Source organism: Rhinoderma darwinii, unplaced genomic scaffold (assembly GCF_050947455.1).
Source record: "Rhinoderma darwinii isolate aRhiDar2 unplaced genomic scaffold, aRhiDar2.hap1 Scaffold_730, whole genome shotgun sequence".
Classification (NCBI taxonomy): Eukaryota; Metazoa; Chordata; class Amphibia; order Anura; family Rhinodermatidae; genus Rhinoderma; species Rhinoderma darwinii.
This window is the reverse complement of record NW_027464292.1, coordinates 212,284-232,735: the sequence shown is the minus strand read 5'-3', so window position 1 is coordinate 232,735 and position 20,452 is coordinate 212,284. Positions and strand designations below refer to the sequence as shown.

Below are 20,452 nucleotides of genomic sequence, written 5' to 3'. Positions count from 1 at the left end.
AGGCTCCGTAATTTGAAAGCGTATAAGATAGCATGGAGTAATTTTTTCTAACTAGGTCTGGATACATGGAAATTTAACTTACCGCTTTTGCTCTCGTTTTTTAAGGGCAGATTAGATGCTGGTCTTAAAGTCAAAAGCTTAAAGGAACACCAAAAATAGAAAAATAGAAAGGATCTAAAAAAAAAAAAAATCCTCAGCAATTCCTCCTTTAGGCCCCATGCACATGACCGTAGTTTTCAACCGAAATTACAGTTTAGTAATTACAGATGAAATTGCATACCCATTTATTTCTAATGGCCATGGACACCTTTCCATATATTTACGGGTGTGTCCGTGCCATAGAAATGATAAGCAAAATATAGAACATGTCCTATTCTTGTGCACAATTTAGACACGGACTCGCCCATAGAAGATGTGTATTTGTCGCCGTCCCTAATTGCGAAAGCGGTGCTATGTGACGGCAGGGGATTCACCATGGAGACCTTTACAAGAGATTGGCACATTGGTGACGTCAATTGTTGCCTCCCATTTTTGCGGATCCATAAATACGGATGAACTACAGACCATATTTAAGGACAGCGTGCTAGATATGCGGATGACTTGCGGCTGAGTCGCAGATTATCTGCTTCTGCCTTTGATTCTATTTAGTCTCATATTGCCCGTGTAGGACGTTCATATTGTCACGTTGGGTACATGGACCCACTGGGCCGTACCGCCTTGACGGTATGGCAGCTGGCCAACAGGGCGCAGGTCACAGTCTATAGTTCGCATAGTGTACCTGTGGCAGCTCGGACAGTAGCAAGACAGGCTCGGCTGGGACTAGGCAGCAGGCAGACATCAGGTGTGGTGTAACAGGACAGGCGTGGTATACAGCACAGCACGACTACAGCTCAGCACGGCACTCGACCAGGATAGCATGGGATACAGGACACAGGTACAGGAACGGGGAACACTGGGAACTGGGAAACACTAGGAGACCATTTGCTAAGACAAACTTTGGGTACGACAACAACGCTCAGGCATGGGAGGAAGGGGCTGGGCCCTTCTTATAGCCCAGGGTACTCATGGGCTAATTTTGACATTTAACATTTGCGCGTGCTGGCCCTTTAAGAGCGGGCACGAGTGTGTGCGCGCACCCTATGGGACCTGGCCGAGGTAAGCGGAAGTGAGCGCTGGTGTCTCCTGAGGAGGAGACTGGGGCCAGCGCGCGCAGACCCATGGCTGCGGCCGTCAGGAGGTGAGCGAGCCTGACGGCCTTCGGCCATGACACATATGCTCTAATAGAGTATATAGTAAGGGGTTGTACAAATGGGACAAATTATAATCATTCCGTCTCTGAATACTGCATACCTTTCATAACATCTGGCGCCCGGAGTCAGCCGGAGAAACTGATTGGTCCGGGTGTCGGACCCCACCGATCACATACTGATGCCCTATCCTTTAACTTTTGCTGTTGGTTTGACATTCCAGAATCATCCCCAACCACCTATCATGATCTGGGGATAATTTGTCTAAATCAGCAAAATTTATGACAACCCTTCTTATTTTCAAAAATAAACATTTCTGCCCCGTACCAAAAAAACACATAAATACAGTAAAGACATTTGTCTTTATTTTTCACAACCATTTTTTCCAATGATTCTAGAGTTACAAGATTTCGACAGCTGTTATTGACATACATTATACGTTAAATATAAAACCGACGTAAACATCATAGCAAAAAAAACATTTACAAATCAAAAAGAACTGAAAAATGTTACACTGGAGGGAAGGAGAGATCAGTGCAGAGCTCATGATGTATACAGGAACAGTTTCAGTCTAAAAATCTGTTCTTTGAACAGACTAAGTATAATCACAACTTTTACATCTGTTAAAGAATAGCTTATAACCAGAAAAGGCCGAATTCAGGTGTCTCATTCCATTGAAACTTCCACCTGTGGACTTTTTCTTTATGGCGCCTTAAAATCCCGGCAATCATGTTAGCGTAGTTGCTTCATAAGTACCAGCCGAAATGTTACACTGCTATGGGAAACCAGTATACAAATAGATATCTCTTAAAAAAATAAAATGTAACAGTGCCAGGGAGAAAAAAAAAAGGTAAAAAGGTTCACATGGACTCCCAGGTCCAAAGGTCTTATCAGACTAGATCCTTTCTTAGAACCTGTTCACACCACGAGAAAAACCGATCCATTTGGAAACAGCTACAATGGGTCCGTCAAAGAAAACAGACAGTTGTTCTTAAAAAGCTTCTTGTTTCCTGTAAAATTCTTGTTTCCTATAACGGGACATGAAGCTAGTCTTACACTCCTTGGGCCTTATAATACTTCATACAGATACAAACAGCAAGGCCCAAGGTGACTTCTCAACACCATTGCTTTTAAAAATAATAATAACCAACTGTGGAGTTTAAATACCTTGGTAATTACTAAAGAGCGAAATTCCCGAAACTCGTTTCGGGGCTGATCCAATGCGAATAAATTTTATGCAAATAGCAGGTGCCACGGTTGTCCTGACTGAATAGCTGATGTCTTATAGGGCTTGGAACTTGGAAAACATTAGAAAGTCATCAGAAAGTCAGACTTGCAATTCCACCTCTAAAATAAAAAATATCTAAATCCCCCCACCCCTGGTCTTCCATAGCGACGTGTCCCTGCCAGCCTCCTGAGAGGCCTACAGCCTGTCACTGGCTGCAGCGATCACATGGGCCTAAACAATGTCATCTCAGGAGGCTGGCAGGGGCGCGTTGCTACAGAAGACCAGGGGAGGTGATTATGTTTTTTTTTTTTATCCACTCTTTTTTCTCTATAAACTGTGAAGTGGCAGCTGCCCTTGTTGCCGATTTGTTCCCTCCAAACCCCAAAAGTTTTGGATTTCAGCGAAATTTTGGGAAATTCAAACTGAATTCGATTCATGCCAAATCGTTTCACTTATTTCTAGTAATTATACCCAGAACTGAAATTTGAGGAACTGTAGTGACTTTTGTATGGGTGTGATTTTGGGGATTTCTGACATTTCCTACATTTCAGACATGTACATGGTTTCTCTCCTATGCGAGTTCTTTCATGCATCTCATGATGGGAGTTACGTGCAAAAAAAACTTTTTCCACATTCTGACCATAAGAATAGTTTCTCCACTGTGTGAACTCTCTGATGTTTCACAAGATTTGCTTTCTGGGTAAAACATCTCCAACATTGTTAAGATTAAATTAGCGTCACCACTATGTCGTTGCTTTCATCCATATCGTAATCATCTTCTTGTTTAACATGTTCTGAATATGAAGATGTCGTCTCTCCCGTATGAGTTCTCTCATGTCTGACAAGATCCGATTGATGGATAAAACATCTCTCACATTCCAAACATGAAAACACCTTCTCCCCTGTGTGCATTCTGTGATGGATTTTAAGCTGAATCTTACAGGTAAAACATTGCCCACACTCCGAACATGAATATGTCTTCTCCTTTGTGTGAACTTTCTGATGTCTCACCAGAGCCGATTTCTGGTTAAAACATTTCCCACATTCGGGACAGGGAAATGGCTTCTCTCCCGAATGAATTCTCTGATGATCCCCAAGAACTGATTTTCTAGTAAAACATTTCCCACATTCTGGACATGAAAATAGATTCTGCCCTGTGTGAATTTTCTGATGTTCAACAAGATTCGATTTCTTAGTAAACCATTTCTTACATTCCAAACATAAAAATGGCTTCTCCCCCTTGTGAATTCTTTGATGTTTAACAAGATGTGATTTTTGGGTAAAACATTTTCCACATTCCTGACATGTAAACGGCCTCTCCCCTGTGTGACTTCTCTGATGCACCTCAAGCTGACTTTTACGTGCATAAAATTTCCCACACTCCAAACACGGAAATGGTTTCTCCCCTGTGTGAATGAGCTGATGTTCTACAAGAACTCGCTTTCTAGTAAATGACTTCCCACATTCTGCACAGGAATATGGCTTCTGCCCAGTGTGAAATCTCTGATGTTCGAGAAGGCTGGATTTATAAGGAAATGATTTGCCACATTCTTCGCATGTAAGCGGTCTTTCGGAAGAGTGAATTTTCTGATGTCTAGAAAGAATGGCCTTGAGCGCAAAGCACTTTCCACACGTAGAACAAGAGAATGGTTTTTTAGCTGTACGAATAACCTGATGTTGTCCAAGATGCAATGTTTGACTGGCAGATTTGTCGCAGTTATCACATAAAAAATGTATCTGTCCGGTGTGTGCTGCCTCGTATTTAAAAAGATTGGACCGCGCAAAACATTTTCCACATCCAGAACATATAAACTGCATACTGGTACGTCGCTTAACGCTACGTGGTTTATCGGGAGGCAGTTCCGCATTATTACAGGCATCAGATAAAATAAATGTTCTGATTTCTTCCGGGGGTATAGTTAGAGAATCTTCTTTGATGGTGTTATCCTCAATTTTACAATCTGGTGATAATCCCGTTGAACTTGTAGTGTTATCATCTCCTGGGGATAAAAAGGGAGCGTATTACTGATGTTCATACAGAAAACGATTTGCGGTTCACAAAATTGATCTTAGTATCTGAGGGATATTTCCACCAATACAACGACTGTACATACGCCGCCATTTTTAAATGCAAGTTCAAGCTTTGCGCTCAGATTTCATCAGAATTTAAGGTTCCATTCACCTGTTTTGCCATTTTGCAACAACGTGGCATTCCCATAGCAACGCGTCCCTGGTCCTCTGACTCTGTGCGCCCGGGCCTTCGGCAGTGGTCACGTGTCAAAACTATATGTCATCATGAGCGGCCGAGTGTATAGAGACCAGCCCAGGAACCAGGGAATACTAGGGGAGGTGACTATAGTTTTTTTCATTTTAAATATATCTAAACCTATTTTATTATCTAGACTTGTTGATTTTGCCATGGATCCACACGCAATCCGCAGCAACATCTGCAACAATTGGGTGTTGTGCGGATTTTAACTTTTTTAAAGGGTCAGAGCTTTTATACTCAATTAGATAGGACAATTTTTTAATTTTCCCAATTCTTTATATTTGAGAAAGATTTTAGATTTTGGTCTAATATCACTTCATAAGGTTTCCCTTTAAGTGAAAAGCCTCTTAAAGTATCCTTCAATCAAGCCTCAAACCGGAGGTCATACTTTCAAATGTACGGTAGTAAACATTAAAGAGGCTCTGTCACCAGATTTTGCAACCCCTATCTGCTATTGCAGCAGATAGGCGCTGCAATGTAGATTACAGTAACGTTTTTATTTTTAAAAAACGAGCATTTTTGGCCAAGTTATGACCATTTTCGTATTTATGCAAATGAGGCTTGCAAAAGTACAACTGGGCGTGTTGAAAAGTAAAAGTACAACTGGGCGTGTATTATGTGCGTACATCGGGGCGTGTTTACTACTTTTACTAGCTGGGCGTTGTGTATAGAAGTATCATCCACTTCTCTTCACAACGCCCAGCTTCTGGCAGTGCAGACACAGCCGTGTTCTCCAGAGATCACGCTGTGTCGTCACTCACAGGTCCTGCATCGTGTCAGACGAGCGAGGACACATCGGCACCAGAGGCTACAGATGATTCTGCAGCAGCATCGGCGTTTGCAGGTAAGTCGATGTAGCTACTTACCTGCAAATGCTGATGCTGCTGCAGAATCAACTGTAGCCTCTGGTGCCGACACGATGCAGGACCTGTGAGTGACGTCACAGATCTGCACTGCCAGAAGCTGGGCGTTCTGAAGAGAAGTGGATGATACTTCTCATCAGAACGCCCAGCTAGTAAAAGTAGTAAACACGCCCCGATGTACGCACATAATACACGCCCAGTTGTACTTTTACTTTTCAACACGCCCAGTTGTACTTTTGCAAGCCTCATTTGCATAAATACGAAAATGGTCATAACTTGGCCAAAAATGCTCGTTTTTTAAAAATAAAAACGTTACTGTAATCTACATTGCAGCGCCTATCTGCTGCAATAGCAGATAGGGGTTGCAAAATCTGGTGACAGAGCCTCTTTAAGTGTATGTGAAAACTAAAATACGTGACCTTTTTACATGTTCGGTGCTTATTACTCACCAGTGCTGATATCTGTAGGGATTTCCTCCTCCTGTTCAGATCTCACAAATGTCTCTTCTTCACTTTCTATAATTTCAACTTTAATATCAATGAGATCTTCTCCCTGATTCCAAATGCAGGACAAGTTAATGGTAATAAACAATTCGAGTATAGTGCAGTTCGAGAAGTCCAGCAGAACGTATTAACTACATGGAAAGAAGATTTGTAACCAACAAAAAACATAAAGCAACTAACTAGCTAAAGGTCTCATAATCTAGGAGACCAGATAAAGTGTCAAGCATCTCTTCTACAGGCCAAAGAAACCTGAGCCCCATCTACCTGATGATCCTCTGGGACATTGTGATCTTCCTCTGGACGATCCTGGGAATACAGAGGACGGGGACATCTCTCTGGTGGGTTTCTCTTACTGGATCCATCTGTAGACACACACAGTGACTGAATACATGGTCTATATGTGATGATCAGATAATGGGTGCATCTAGATGACCCTCAAAACTTGTTGTGGAAGTCTCGTCATACCTGGTGATGTGCGGTTCCGGTGGTCCTCCATTATAATGTCCTTGTAGAGATCCTTGTGACCTTCTATATACTCCCACTCCTCCATGGAGAAATAGACGGCGACATCCTGACATCTTATAGGAACCTGACACACAATGATACAGTCATCATCCAGACACATTATACCTTGTGTTATTATATAATGTCCCAGCATTCCCGGCAGTGTCACCTCCCCCGTCAGCAGCTCGATGATCTTGTGGGTGAGGTCCAGGATCTTCTCATTGTTTCTCTCCATGATGAGGGTCTGGGTCCTGCTCCATCCTCCCGGCACATCATGACGACTGCTGAGGGCTACACACTCACCAGATGTTTTCTTCACTACTGTGTAATGCTATGTAATGAAAGAGGAATCCTATTAAATATATTCCAAGTATCCCTCATTTTTCCAGTGTCATTGAGATATGAATGATATAGTCCCTCACCTCTCCACTCAACAGGTAGATGATCTCCAAGATAATGCTTAATATCCTCTCAGTCATCTCCTTGCTTATCCATGGTGGGTCAATCAGGGTAAGGATCATGTTTTCATGGAGGAGACTGTAAGGAGACTCAGAGTATTCAGGACCTAATTAGAAGAAAATGGGAGTAAAATCATAAAGAAAAGAACATACGTTGTGAAATATGAAGAGAAAATACAGCTCAAAATGATAAAAAGACCAAGTCTCTTAGTATATTTCAATGTATTTTGAGTTAAATGGTTATTTCGGCCTAGGACCTTTATGAGGTATCCACGGTATCCAGCTCTGGAACCTGCACCTCTCTCCAGAACAGTCCCACCTTGTGAGGAGGCCGCCAACCTGATACAAAAGTTCTCAGCATTGATGCAGGGAAACCTGCCACGACCCAGGAAATGTAGAGGCTTGTGTATATACATATATACACTTGTATGTGTATGAAGGCTTGAAGGTGCATATATTTGAGTACTTGCCGTAAAATCCTTTTTTCATCCATACCATGGGGGACACAGACCGTGGATATTTGCTGTTGCCACTCGGAGGCGTGACACTAAGCATAAATGTGTGTTCGCGCCTCCTACAGGCACTGAGTAAGTCAATCTGTACAGAAGCAGTAGGAGAATCAGAACACAAAGTAGTAATAATAATAATAATAATATCAGAACCAGGGAAGAAAACCATGTCCAATGGACAACCTTATTAATTTCAAAGCAAAATAGGGTGTCCGATGTCTAGACGAGACAAGGATTTTATGGTGAGTACTCGATAAAAAATCCTATTTTCTTGATCGTCTCATTGGGTAACAAAGACCGTGGGACTTCCAAAGGCACCCACATGGGCATGAAGCAAAGAAGAAAGGATGTAAGTGTTTACTCCACAGATGCCGGCAATACTTTGCAAACAAGGGAAGCATCTACGGATGTAAAAGTGTGCACCCTGTAGAACTTGATGAATTTGTGCAAAGATGACCAGATAGCCTTGCAAAAGCCTGATGGCCCACAGCACAGGTACAACCAATCGCATTAGTGGAATGGACTGTCTTTCGGAAAAGGGGTTCTTTCACTTTGATCCGGTAGACCTCGCAAAAAGCGAACCGGAGCCATCGGGCGATTACAGCCTTAGAGGCCGCAAACCCTCAGTCGATCCTGAAGAACAGACAAGGTGTCGGATTTGCGAGAGAACAACAAGGCATGGACAACATCCAAATTATGAAGAGATCGTTTCTTAGGATACATTGGAGACGGGAAGTAGGACAGCAAAATGATATCCTTGGCAAAAAGGAAGGCACAGTGCAGAGCACCACCGGATCCTGTTGGGGAGTTAAATACTGTGGACGACAAGACAAGGTCGTCAGCTCAGAAACCCTCCGAATGGAGGTCACAACCACAAGAATCACCACCTTCCAGGTGAGCAGACGCAACAAGACAAATGAAGCCGACTGCATGGCATGAAGAACAAAAGTGAGATCACAAGTTGGGGTCGGGGGTCGTTAGGAGGGGAATTACGTGGGCAACCACCCCCTTAGTGAAAGTCTCAACATCAACATTTAGACAATACAGGACAATAATGGACAACATGGATACTTGCCCCTTAAGAGAGCGGAGACCAAGACCACAATCCAACCCTTCTTGGGGAAATGCCAGTAGCCTTTGTAAGGAGAAAACCAAGGGAGGAAGATGACAATCCTTCCCCCGCGTGCAGTGATAAATAAGGGTCGAAGAAGGCTTCCGAGACTTCAACAGTGGGCCACCCACTGTGATAATCTTCTTGCCGTCCGCACTGCGGCTTCAACAGCTACGCCGTTAGACGAAGAAACTGCAAATTTAGGTGGAGGAAAGGCCATTGAGAAAGCAGATCCTGACGAAAAAGTAAGTGCCAGGGAATGTCGGCCAGTAGCGCCACCACAACGACGTACCGACAATGGTGGGGCCAGTCAGGAGCAACGAGGATGGCTGAAATCCCTTCGGCATTGATCCTCCTAAGGAGCTTGGGAAGAAGAGGCAGAGGGAGATACATGTAAATCAGGTTAAAGTGATCCCATGGGGTCACCAGAGTGTCGACCACATACGCCTCTGGATCGATCCGGCATGCCCCACCTGAAACAAATTTGTTCGAACACCTCTTGAGGAAAAGCCCATTCCCCTGGGCTGACCTGTTCACAACCAAGATAACTGAGATCCCCCAGGAATGAAGAAGTGCAATTAGCACAGAAAGCATTTTTGTGAAAACCCTCTGAGCCATCGACAGGCTGAACGGGAGTGCCACAAACTGGTAGTGGTGAGGGAGACCTGCAGAACGCCAGAAGTGCTGGTGGGACGGGTAGGTACTTGATGACCACTGAGGAAAGATTTGAATAAAAACCTCAGAATTCTTGGTCGGGAACTAGGACAATGACTCCTTGAATCAAGAGTGAGTCTATTAATTTAAAGAAATGGCGGCTGCCCTGGCAGGCGACGGAGGGAGAGTGGACTGGCAGAATCTGTTGGGTGGAAGGTGTAAAAATTAGATCTTATTCCCTGAGAGACTACTCGCCGCACACAGGCGTCTGAGATGTGCGAGAGCCAGACGACCTTGAAAATAGAAATCTGCCCCCGACCCGAGTGGGGTCACACCTTCAGGCGGAACCTGTCATACCCGCTGCAGAATGTGCAGAATTAGTGGCCAAGAAGAACGGAGCGTGAAGGAGGGTCAGTTCTTGGCAGTCCTGGTGGGACGACTGTCTAGATGCCCAAGGACTGAGGAATCTGCAGTAGAAAAAGCAGGAGCACGAAGAGCCAATTTTGAGGCAGGTGAGTGCCTTTCCTACCTGTCGCTTACGTAGTTGATTTCGTCCAGGCATGCCCCTAAGAGACAGGAGCCAGCGATAGGAAGTGTATTTAGAAGCAGTGTCGGTGGACCAGCATTTTAGCCTTGCCATCCGGCACACAGCGATTATGGAAGAGGAGGCGCAAGGCTTCACATAGATACTTGGTAGCGTTAGACAGCTGTTGAAAAAGCCAAATCTTCAGTGGGTGGCACAGAAAGAAGGTCGTCTCAGAGTCAATGAGCCCCTTTAGTAGAGGCTCTGGTGAACCATGTGGAAACAAAGATCGGTCGCAAGGCCAAGCCAGCAGCTTTAAAAGAGGACCTGGAGAAGGATTCTAGACGTGGTCCAAGAAATCGCAGAATGAGGTGGAGATTCTCTTAGAGACTACCTCTTCAAAATCAAAGTGTGAGAAGGAAAACGTTTCTGAGATCGTCTGGGATGAAGAAAAGTGACCATCTCCATTTACGTAGACGAGTGAGCATAAATGAGATGTAAGGTGTTTCTCACCGAAGTGATGAGACTGTCCACCATAGAGGACAGCTTCCAGGATTGCTCTTCATCCAGTTCTGAAATTGGAATCTGAACTTTCTCCCTCGGATAGAGGCTCCCTATTAGGGGAAGAAGTGGCAGATTGTACAAAGGGTGGGTGAGACCGATATAGAAGGCCTGCCATATAAAGAAGATGTGGACGGGGAGTGGCCAGAGGGCTGGTCGGAAAGGTGGACCAAGATGCCCAACATGGACTGGGTGGCAGAGAGGTCCCCGAGCACCTTGTAAGGAAATGATCCCATTGCGGTTCAGCACTAGGCGTGGACAATGCTGGAGGTGGCCGAGATAGCTGGGCCACATGGTGGGTGTCCACAGATGGAGTAGTTTGACCACATGAGATTTTTTGGCCAGATGTAGAACTGGAAATAAAAGATGATCCACCACCCTACCACGCCGCGATTGGTTGTCAGCGGTCAGCTGACTACTGTTCACCAATTGATAGCTAGAAGTAGAAGCGCAAGTCCTGCCCCCATACAGAGAGCTGGAAAATGGCGGACCGATAAAAAAAATGGGGGCAGGGGGTTGTGAGACATAGGGGCCATGTCCCCACCTAGGGTGCCCTGGAAAGGAGCCCACAGGCCGCTTGTAAAGGAGCCCACAGGCCGCTTGTAGCGAAGTTAGCAGCAAAAATGTTGCCCGACGCATGTGCCATACTAGATTGAAGGTGCACAAGAAATGCGCCAGGCACGCAAAGAAACACAGTTAGAGGGGAAAGAGGGGAGTGTGAAAAGGCGAGACTTAGAAATGTCGGACTAGCAGGGAAGCTTTCTCTGTATGCCAGTGCGGTGGGATACTGGTGGGGAGCAAAAAGGGGATGACACTTTGGCTGGGGAGCGCTCATGTCCTTCTCGTCTTTAGCCTGGCAGGGGGACAAAAGTGAGTGTGGAAAAATAGAGCGCCCACCAGATGTGGGTGGACAAAGAAGGGAAAACAAATAAACTAACATAAAAAAAGGAAAGACAGGTTACTGTACCAGAAGGGGTGTCTGCCTCCTACGTACACTAAGCTAAGATTGACTAACTCAGTGCCTGTAGGAAGGGCAAACACCTTTTTATTCTTAGTGACACAGCTCCTAGTGGGACCAGCATATACCCATGATGTGTGTCCCCCGACGAGACAAACAAGAAATGAAGATTTCATGGACTCTGGAGTGTTTAACTTTAAAGTGACAAAAGTCTTTTAATCAATAAATCTACTTTTTCAGTCAGGTTGCACACATTGTGCATAACAAATCATTTTTAGGGAGTGTCACACGACTTACCCGGTGATGTGCGGTTCCGGTGGTCCTCCGTCATGACGTCCTTGTAGAGATCCTTCTTACCCGGTGATGTGCGGTTCCGGAGGTCCTCCATCATGACGTCCTTGTACAGATCCCTCTTATCCGGTGATGTGAGGGGCCGATGGTCCTCCATCATGACGTCCTTGTACAGATCCCTCTTAACCGGTGATGTGAGGGGCCGGTGGTCCTCCATCATGACGTCCTTGTAGAGATCCTTGTGGTCTTCTATATATTCCCACTCCTCCATGGAGAAATAGACGGCGACATCCTGACATCTTATAGGAACCTGACACACAATGATACAGTCATCACCAGACACATTATACCTTGTGTTATTATATAATGTCCCAGCATTCCCGGCAGCGCTCACCTCCCCCGTCAGCAGCTCAAAGATCTTGTTGGCGAGTTTTATAATCTTCATTTCATTTTTTCTTTTATATATCAACGAGTGAAGTGGAGGCTCCAGGATGGGGTCCTGGTTCCTGCTCCATCCGGCTGACACTCGACGGTGGCTGCTGGAGATCAGACATTCACTCAATGCCTTCCTGACTACTGTGTAATCCTGTGTATGAAAAGCGGTACTGATATCACTATATGCATTCTCCAGAGTGATAAAACCCAATTATATTAAACCCATAATAACCGCCCACCGTCTCTGGACGGCAGGCAGTGCAGGTCCCTAGTCTACAGTTATGGCTGCTGAAAGGCAAAAATGAAAAAATTTAGCTGTCCATTAAGGCCTTAACAGGCCTGGTCATTAAGAGGTTAATAGATAAATAGTGATGCCCTTTGACGATAATCAGAATTCCTTACCTCTCCTGTCAGTAGGAAGATAATATCTAGACTGATGTGAAGTAAGCTCTCGGTCAGCTCGTTCCGGTCCGTACTTGGTGGACCAGGCAGGGAGAGGACCATGGTCTTGCAAATGAGACTATGACGATATTCGGCATATAATATCCTGGACGGCTGAACCATGAAAAAGAGGAACTATTATATATGTGCAGTTTTACATTCATTTTATATTTTAGTGAATGCAAAAGAGAGCTGATCGGTTATAATAGCCCGCCGGCTCCTCATGCTGTCAACCTTTGTTTTGGACCAGTCAGAAGCACCAAATTTATCACAGTGGTGGAAGTTGTATGATACATTTGCTAGACACTTTTCTCCGCCTTATACAACCTTTGATTTGGCTAATTTTGTGCCAGATCTTTGCCGCATTTGAAGCCTCGCACCTTTTCTGACTTTTTTAAAGCGTGTATGTAGCGAGGTGTTCTCTCGAATGAAATGCTTTACGTGACTACATACCAAAGTTATTTGTTCCTCATCCTTTAACTGTTTTTGAGTTTGTATCTTATTTTATTTACATTGCCCATTTCAAAAACATCCATGTGGCTATTGTGTGGAGGGGGGGGGGGGCCAAACCTGCCCTTCAAAAAAAAAAAAAAACCTTTGGAAAAGTTTTTCCTGCCTTCAGACAACCTTTCTCGCACATCTGTCTGGGGCTTCATTCGACTCTAATGTGCCACGGCCTGACTGATTCCACGAACTTCTCCATTTAGGTAGTGGCTCCTTATGGGTTAAATGCTCATAATATTGCAAGGCCGTAAACTTTCATCAAGTCAAGACATAGGTCAGACTCATCAATATATTTACAGAAGTTTTTTGGAATACCTCAGACCGAACATCATATTTAAGAAGCCCTGTCCCACTTTCGACTGACACGTCTGAAAAAGTTGGCAGGCGATTCATCGTTGCCCTCTGGGCGACTCATTTATCATGTTTTACTGATTAGAAAATGATAGTAGTTACAACTTGCGCAGTTTTAGACCGCACCATATTCATTAACAGGGCACATGCTGAATATACAGCGTACACGCCACCAAGGAGGAGACTGGCGCATCACTCGATGAATGTGCCAGTATTAAAAAATATTGCCTAGTGCGTTAAATCACCAGTACAGTGATAGCCACACATATACAACATAGACAGGACCAGCTAAAATCCCATTATTTCAAGGTGGTTGGTTGAAATTAAAATAACATGACGGGACCTATCGTCCCTTTGGTGTCCCTGGATCCTATAAAGAGACATCTCCATCGTTTTGGAAGGCTTCCGACACCCCAGCGACCTAACACGTGGCTGAAGCCATGGTCTAAATTTGTGTCCCGGATTCACGGTGACCCTCTATTGCCTGTTCATCTTAGCAGCAGCAGGAAAGAGAACTTCCAGCAAGCCCCCCGATTACCCCCTTGCCACCGAGTTCCTGCTGAAGGGGCCATACACCAACATAGCTTAATACCAGGACAAAAAGAAGCAGTGCCACACACAAGAGGCTCAGGCCAGACCAGTTGGCACGGTTACCATCATCTCTAAAAAGCCATGGGTACGGAAAGCCCCACAGGTCAGAGAAGTTACCTGGGGAAGATGACCCAGGTCACAGCCACTAGTGACACCTATCCACACGATCTGTGTGCCCGGTCCACCCTCTACAATCTTGTACACTACCGCTCCTTGCACCCTGGTGAGGATACAGAGACTGCCGGACCCTTTATAAAAACAAGACTGTGTCCTGCGATCTCTTCGGCCTCACTGAATGAAATAGGAGGGAACAGCACCTCCAATTTCCAGCCCTTCATTAGCCTGCGCCACTTCTACCCAAGGAGCCAAGTTCCAATTTCTCACCCAAACCGTGATCCAACTAAGCCAGATCTGAAGCCTAGCTTAAATGTTTCAGGTCTCGCTATGAGACTGTTGTAATAACTGTACTCTCTACTAACATGCAAGCTAGATGGGGGTCAAAAAACCAGCGGTCATGCTGTAAATATGTATAAAACCTGGCCAGTCCATGCGGAATATTTAATACCAAAGACAATGGTTAAAATTGGCCGACATAAAAAACAGAAAGACCGCCACATCTCTCAGAAACGGCACCTCAATAGAGTGGTAACCTTGGAAGACCCAATAACCTCCGCCTCAAAGGAATTCCGTTAACCGAAACTAGAATGACCTGAAATCCTAATGAGCCAAAAGCACAAGACTTCAACAACCTGCCTTCCACATTGCCTACCACGCCATGGGAAGTCGTGGGCCAAGGGAAACGAAGCAAAGTCCGAAGAGGCTCTGATACACTCAAAACAAGAGGATAAACACGGACACCTCTTAAAGGCAGACTGCATGTATTCTCGCTTGATACATTAAAGGGGTAGGTGAGAATTTTCTGATCGCTGGGGGACTCACCGATAGGACCGCCACCGATCCTGAAAACGGGAGTCCCGAGCCCATTCATTCCTTCTCACTGTTCTCCCTCATTCCCATAGACATTGATTGGAGCGGCAAGCGCTTGCTGGAACGCCGCTTCATTCAAGCTTCTCCTCAAAGATTTTGGCACTAACGAAAAAACTAGGGGCGCTTCCACTGACACCAATGTAAGGTAAATAACATTTATTATAGATGTATATTGCACATGTCTGTATTTTTACAGGTTCTGTCCGTTTCATTTTTGGGATAACCCTTTTACACAGCACTTTGGAATGCTCGTTCCCACTCATCGGCCCGTGTAACATGACCAGCAATCAGCCGACAAACGAGAAACTGTATGTGCCTGAAAGATCTCACTAACAATCATTCCGGAGAATACAGCACCGATCGACTGGCTGTATCATCGGAAATCTGCCAATGTAAAGGGCATAGCCAGAGCTCCGGGAAAGGGCCTCTCGAGTTTTAGGCAAACCTTCTCTTCTCTTGAGGCTAAAGACCCTTTCACACGGGCCAATGATCGGGCAAACGAGGATTCATATGACCTGCACTTCTTTTTCGCGGCGGTTTTTTTACGCGGCTGTTTTTCAAAACAGCCGCATAAAAAAACAGCCCAACGGAACACCGTTTTTCCCATTGAAATCAATGGGCAGATGTTTTGAGGCGTCCTGCTTCCGATTTTTCGGCCGAACATCAGCCAGGTGAACATACGCTTAGAGCAGCGTGTCAGCGGTAAAACACAGTTGACACCTGCAGTGTATGGAGCGGGCTCTGCGTGTGAACCCGCTCCAAACATCACCCCCCCCCCCCACGTTCCGTGACGTGCCGGCACTTCATGGGTCGGGATGGGGTTATGTAAGGAAGCGGTCAAGGGGTTTGACTGCCGACTGTAACACGCAGGGAGTTTTTAGCAAGATTTATTCTTGCTAAAAACTGCGTCTTAGGCGGGATTCACACGACAGGGTCCCGCCCGAGCCCGAGTGTCGGCTGGTAAAATCGGCCATTTTGCCCGGCCGGTTTGCATAAAGTTTTGCATCCGTTCCGGGCAGATCTGGACAGTGACATCAGCGGCAACTCCTGAAGGGGAATCCCCATGTGTTCGGGAATTCCGCTTCAGGAGTTTCCCCTGATGTCACTGCCCAGATATGGACAGAGACATCAAGCGCTCTGTCCAGGAGCGGAATCCCCGAAAACACGGGGATTCCGCTCCTTCAAGGACTTAAAGTGGGGCTAGCACATAGCACAGCGGGGAGATACCTCCCTGCTCTGCTATAGTGGCGTCGCTACAGTAGTAACAGCCGCAGCAGCTGCTAGCGGCGCCATGGAAGTTGTCGCCGGGCCAGGGCACTTTTAACAAGCAGGGGAAGGGAGCCAGCGCAGCGCTCCCTTCCACCTGCTGTACACCCCGGCCCTGCCACACAGTGTACAGCGATGCCATTCGTCAGAATGGCATCAACTCCTCCTCCTCACATGCACTCTGCGCTGTGAGGAGGAGATAGAGTGCGCAAGCCACGGAAAACACGGCCATCACTCGGGACACATTCCGGTGATGGCCGTGTATTACCCGGCCCCATAGAGCATGTCCTATCTTTTGACGGCCGGTTTTCCCGGCCGTCAAAAAATCGGTCGTGTGAATAGCCCCATTAGGGGTCTATTATTCCTAATGCAGCCGGGTGCCGGCCGATTTATGAACGGCCGGCACCCGGCCGGGAAACCCTGTCGTGTGAATGAGGCCTTATAGTCCGAAAAAGACGGTAACTATTTTTTTTATTTATTTTATTAGTCCCCCTAGGGGGCTTGAACCTGTGATCATCGGATACTAATGCATTGCAGTGTATCCTGATTTTTAAGGGCCTCGCACAAAGATGGCAGATGACCTGAGGGCCTTCAATCGCGGGGGGGGGGGCTCAGCTGCTGCGGTGACTATTGACTGTGGCATCTCAGGGTGTTTTCACACTGTGCGGTTTTGCAAATCGTGGTAAAAAATGTGTGCGTTTTTCGCAGAGCGGCCGAAAACCGCAGCATGTGAATACACCCTAAGTGGGTAAACAAATGGGATCAGAGTTATCTCTGATCCCACCCGCTGTGTATGGAGCACGCTCAGCCCGCTCCATACTTCCCCTACCCGGCTATGACGTACATATACGCGACATGTCACCAAGGGGTTAACAACCTGCCATTATAAGCTCCAGTTGTATTCTCCGGTCTGAACTGTGGCGTGGAGGGGCGCTCCTTGCTGGCCGGTACCGCTGCCGCGACAACCGTATATAACGCCCGGAGAATATCGTGCATGGGTCCTATCAATTAGAAATGCTCCTGTGTACGGGTGATATATGGTTGCCATGGCAATAGGGAGATGTGATATAATTGACAGCCCTGTATATAGGTGGACAGTATAGACATCCTGTATAGCTCGTATACATATAATAATCGTGCAGCAGCAGGAGGTGCCGGTATATCCCGATGTTACGGAGCATTTCTAACGACATATCTCTGTCAGGACACACAATACATACACCGATCACTCACTGCGCCGCCGATTCACGCCCCGGAAGTAATCTTCCTCTCCGCAGGGTCACTTCCTGATTCTGGAGGTGGGGTGACCACGTGACCTTTGTTTTCTTTTCCAATTGGCTGCTTCAACCGAACTTTGCCCAAATCCAATATGGCCGGAACGGCGCTCTGTACTAGCGCGCATGCGCAGTATAGCCTTAGCAACAGCAGGGTAACGTGAAAGGGTCTTGCTGCTTCGGTGTTATGTGCGGCTTATGACAGTCTGGGCGCATGCGCAGTTGGTTACGTGGTGTTTTTGCTGTTATTTTATTTTTGGGGAGAGGGTATGAATGTCCTCCCCCACTGGTGCCACAGACACTATTATCTACTTGTTGAGCGCCCATATTAGTGCAACAATTGCACACAATGCGTCTTACGTGCAGATTGCGACAAATCCGTAGCGTAATACGGTACCAGCAAAGTAAATTATGTTGCAAGTGATCTCGTCTACACATTACGGAATTTTTCATCGCGTAGATTGACCTGCGTTGCGGATTTTAAAAACAACAACATGAAATTTATCTTGCACTTATAACAAAAAAAGGCACCAAAATTCACGGGATAAAATCCGCATTTGTTTCGACCATCAAAATGTAAAATCTGCGCCTAAGAACGAAATGTGAGTGCGGATTTTACCTGCGTCTGCCGTTTTGATGTGGATTTTCCGTATCAAATTATGCAACGCGTGTATGTAACTTATTACAGCTACAGGTCTGTACACTTCCACGTGCGCACGTTGCCGGATTTCACGCGGTAAATTCACATTAAAACAGCAGACAAACGCAGGTGAATTTACGTGCGGAAAAAGTTCCGCAACATGTAGATGAGATTACTTGTAATCTCATCTCCTTTACTTGGCTGGTCGTGGTATGTTCACACCTGTCCAGACGTTTTCTTTACATCAAGGCCTCGGCCTGCTATGATAGGCCACGCCAGTTTTCCGCCCTTAACTCCTTGAATGCTGTGATTAAAGCTGATTGCGGCATTCAAAGGGAACCCCTGTGACGCGATGGAGGGACACACCATATATGGTCAGACAGCCCTGGGTCCATTGAAGGACCCCAGGGCTGTCTGACCATATTTCCCATTGTTAGGGCATACTTAGGTATCAACCACCTGTGTACAGTCAGTATATACATATATGCCAGTACATTCAATTTAAAAAAAAAATAATTAAACATCCCCCTATGGGATTAAAAAAAAATAGTTAAATTAATACAAAATAAAAATGTTAAATAAAAAAAATCTGTAAAAAGAATAAAGGCAAATGCACATTGTTTTTTTTACAATAAATAAACTTTATTAAATATAAGTCCTAAAACATAAAATAATATACGCTTATTTGGTATCGTAACAACTGTAACAACAAATTTATAGCGTAATTTCTGATGATCGGAGTTTGCTGTATAAAAATATATGAAATCTGCAAATAGTAGTACATAGTGCCACACAAAGTGCCCCCTGTAGATAGTGCCACACACAGTGCCCCCTATACATAGTGCCACACACGGTGCCCCCTATACATAGTGCCACACACAGTGCCCCCTATACATAGTGCCACACACAGTGCCCCCTGTAGATAGTGCCACACACAGTGCCCCCTGTAGATAGTGCCACACACAGTGCCCCCTGTAGATAGTGCCACACACAGTGCCCCCTATACATAGTGCCACACACAGTGCCCCCTGTAGATAGTGCCACACACAGTGCCCCCTATACATAGTGCCACACACAGTGCCCCCTGTAGATAGTGCCACACACAGTGCCCCCTGTAGATAGTGCCACACACAGTGCCCCCTATACATAGTGCCACACACAGTGCCCCCTGAAGATAGTGCCACACACAGTGCCCCCTGTAGATAGTGTCACACACAGTGCCCCCTATACATAGTGCCACACACAGTGCCCCCTATACATAGTGCCACACACAGTGCCCCCTGTAGATAGTGCCACACACAGTGCCCCCTGTATATAGTGCCACACACAGTGCCCCCTGTAGATAGTGCCACACACAGTGCCCACTGTACATAGTGCCACACTCAGTGCCCCCTGTAGATAGCGCCACACAGTGCCCCCTGTAGATAGCGCCACACACAGTTCCCACTATACATAGTGCCACACACAGTGCCCCCTGTAGATAGTGCCACACACAGTGCCCCATATACATAGTGCCACACACAGTGCCCCCTGTAGATAGTGCCACACACAGTGCCCCCTATACATAGTGCCATACACAGTGCCCCCTGTAGATAGTGCCACAATCAGTGCCCCCTGTAGATAGCGCCACACAGTGCCCCCTGTAGATAGTGCCACACACAGTGCCCCATATACATAGTGCCACACACAGTGCCCCCTGTAGATAGTGCCACACACAGTGCCCCCTATACATAGTGCCACACACAGTGCCCCCTGTAGATAGTGCCACACACAGTGCCCCCTGTAGATAGTGCCACACACAGTGCCCCCTATACATAGTGCCACACACAGTGCCCCCTGTAGATAGTGCCACACACAGTGCCCACTATACATAGTGCCACACACAGTGCTCCCTGTAGATAGTGCCACACACAGTGCCCCCTATACATAGTGCCACACACAGTGCCCCCTGTAGATAGTGCCACACACAGTGCCCCCTGTAGATAGTGCCACACACAGTGCCCCCTATACATAGTGCCACACACAGTGCCCCCTGTAGATAGTGCCACACACAGTGCCCCCTGTAGATAGTGTCACACACAGTGCCCCCTATACATAGTGCCACACACAGTGCCCCCTATACATAGTGCCACACACAGTGCCCCCTGTAGATAGTGCCACACACAGTGCCCCCTGTAGATAGTGCCACACACAGTGCCCCCTGTAGATAGTGCCACACACAGTGCCCACTGTACATAGTGCCACACTCAGTGCCCCCTGTAGATAGCGCCACACAGTGCCCCCT

General features: G+C 46.2%; 1 protein-coding gene across 2 annotated transcripts; it reads right to left on the bottom strand.

The window, feature by feature from the left end:
* Positions 1-1,614: 1,614 nt before the first annotated feature.
* On the bottom strand, positions 1,615-17,577 carry LOC142729648 (uncharacterized). 2 transcript variants are annotated; one of them, XM_075849285.1, is made up of 10 exons: positions 17,488-17,577; positions 12,517-12,669; positions 12,074-12,265; positions 11,686-11,989; positions 7,037-7,179; positions 6,784-6,945; positions 6,576-6,699; positions 6,375-6,472; positions 6,057-6,159; positions 1,615-4,475 (listed from the first exon to the last, which is right to left on the bottom strand). In XM_075849285.1, exons 2-10 carry the CDS (start codon positions 12,616-12,618, stop codon positions 3,202-3,204), a joined length of 2,502 nt encoding a protein of 833 aa, XP_075705400.1. In that variant the 5' UTR covers positions 12,619-12,669; positions 17,488-17,577; the 3' UTR covers positions 1,615-3,201. The 2 variants fall into 2 exon arrangements, with proteins under 2 accessions (XP_075705400.1, XP_075705401.1); XM_075849286.1 differs by having other exon boundaries at positions 17,475-17,569.
* Positions 17,578-20,452: the final 2,875 nt, after the last annotated feature.

What these genes read in the sequence shown, in the direction of transcription:
- LOC142729648 (XM_075849285.1), bottom strand. Translation starts at nt 12,618, where the DNA reads ATGGTCCTCTCCCTGCCTGGTCCACCAAGTACGGACCGGAACGAGCTG. An exon ending in ATGTCCCAGAGGATCATCAG is followed by an intron (nt 6,160 to 6,374) that starts GTAGATGGGGCT and finishes ATTTGGAATCAG; the next exon opens with GGAGAAGATCTCATTGATAT. An exon ending in CCCTACAGATATCAGCACTG is followed by an intron (nt 4,476 to 6,056) that starts GTGAGTAATAAG and finishes TTTTATCCCCAG; the next exon opens with GAGATGATAACACTACAAGT.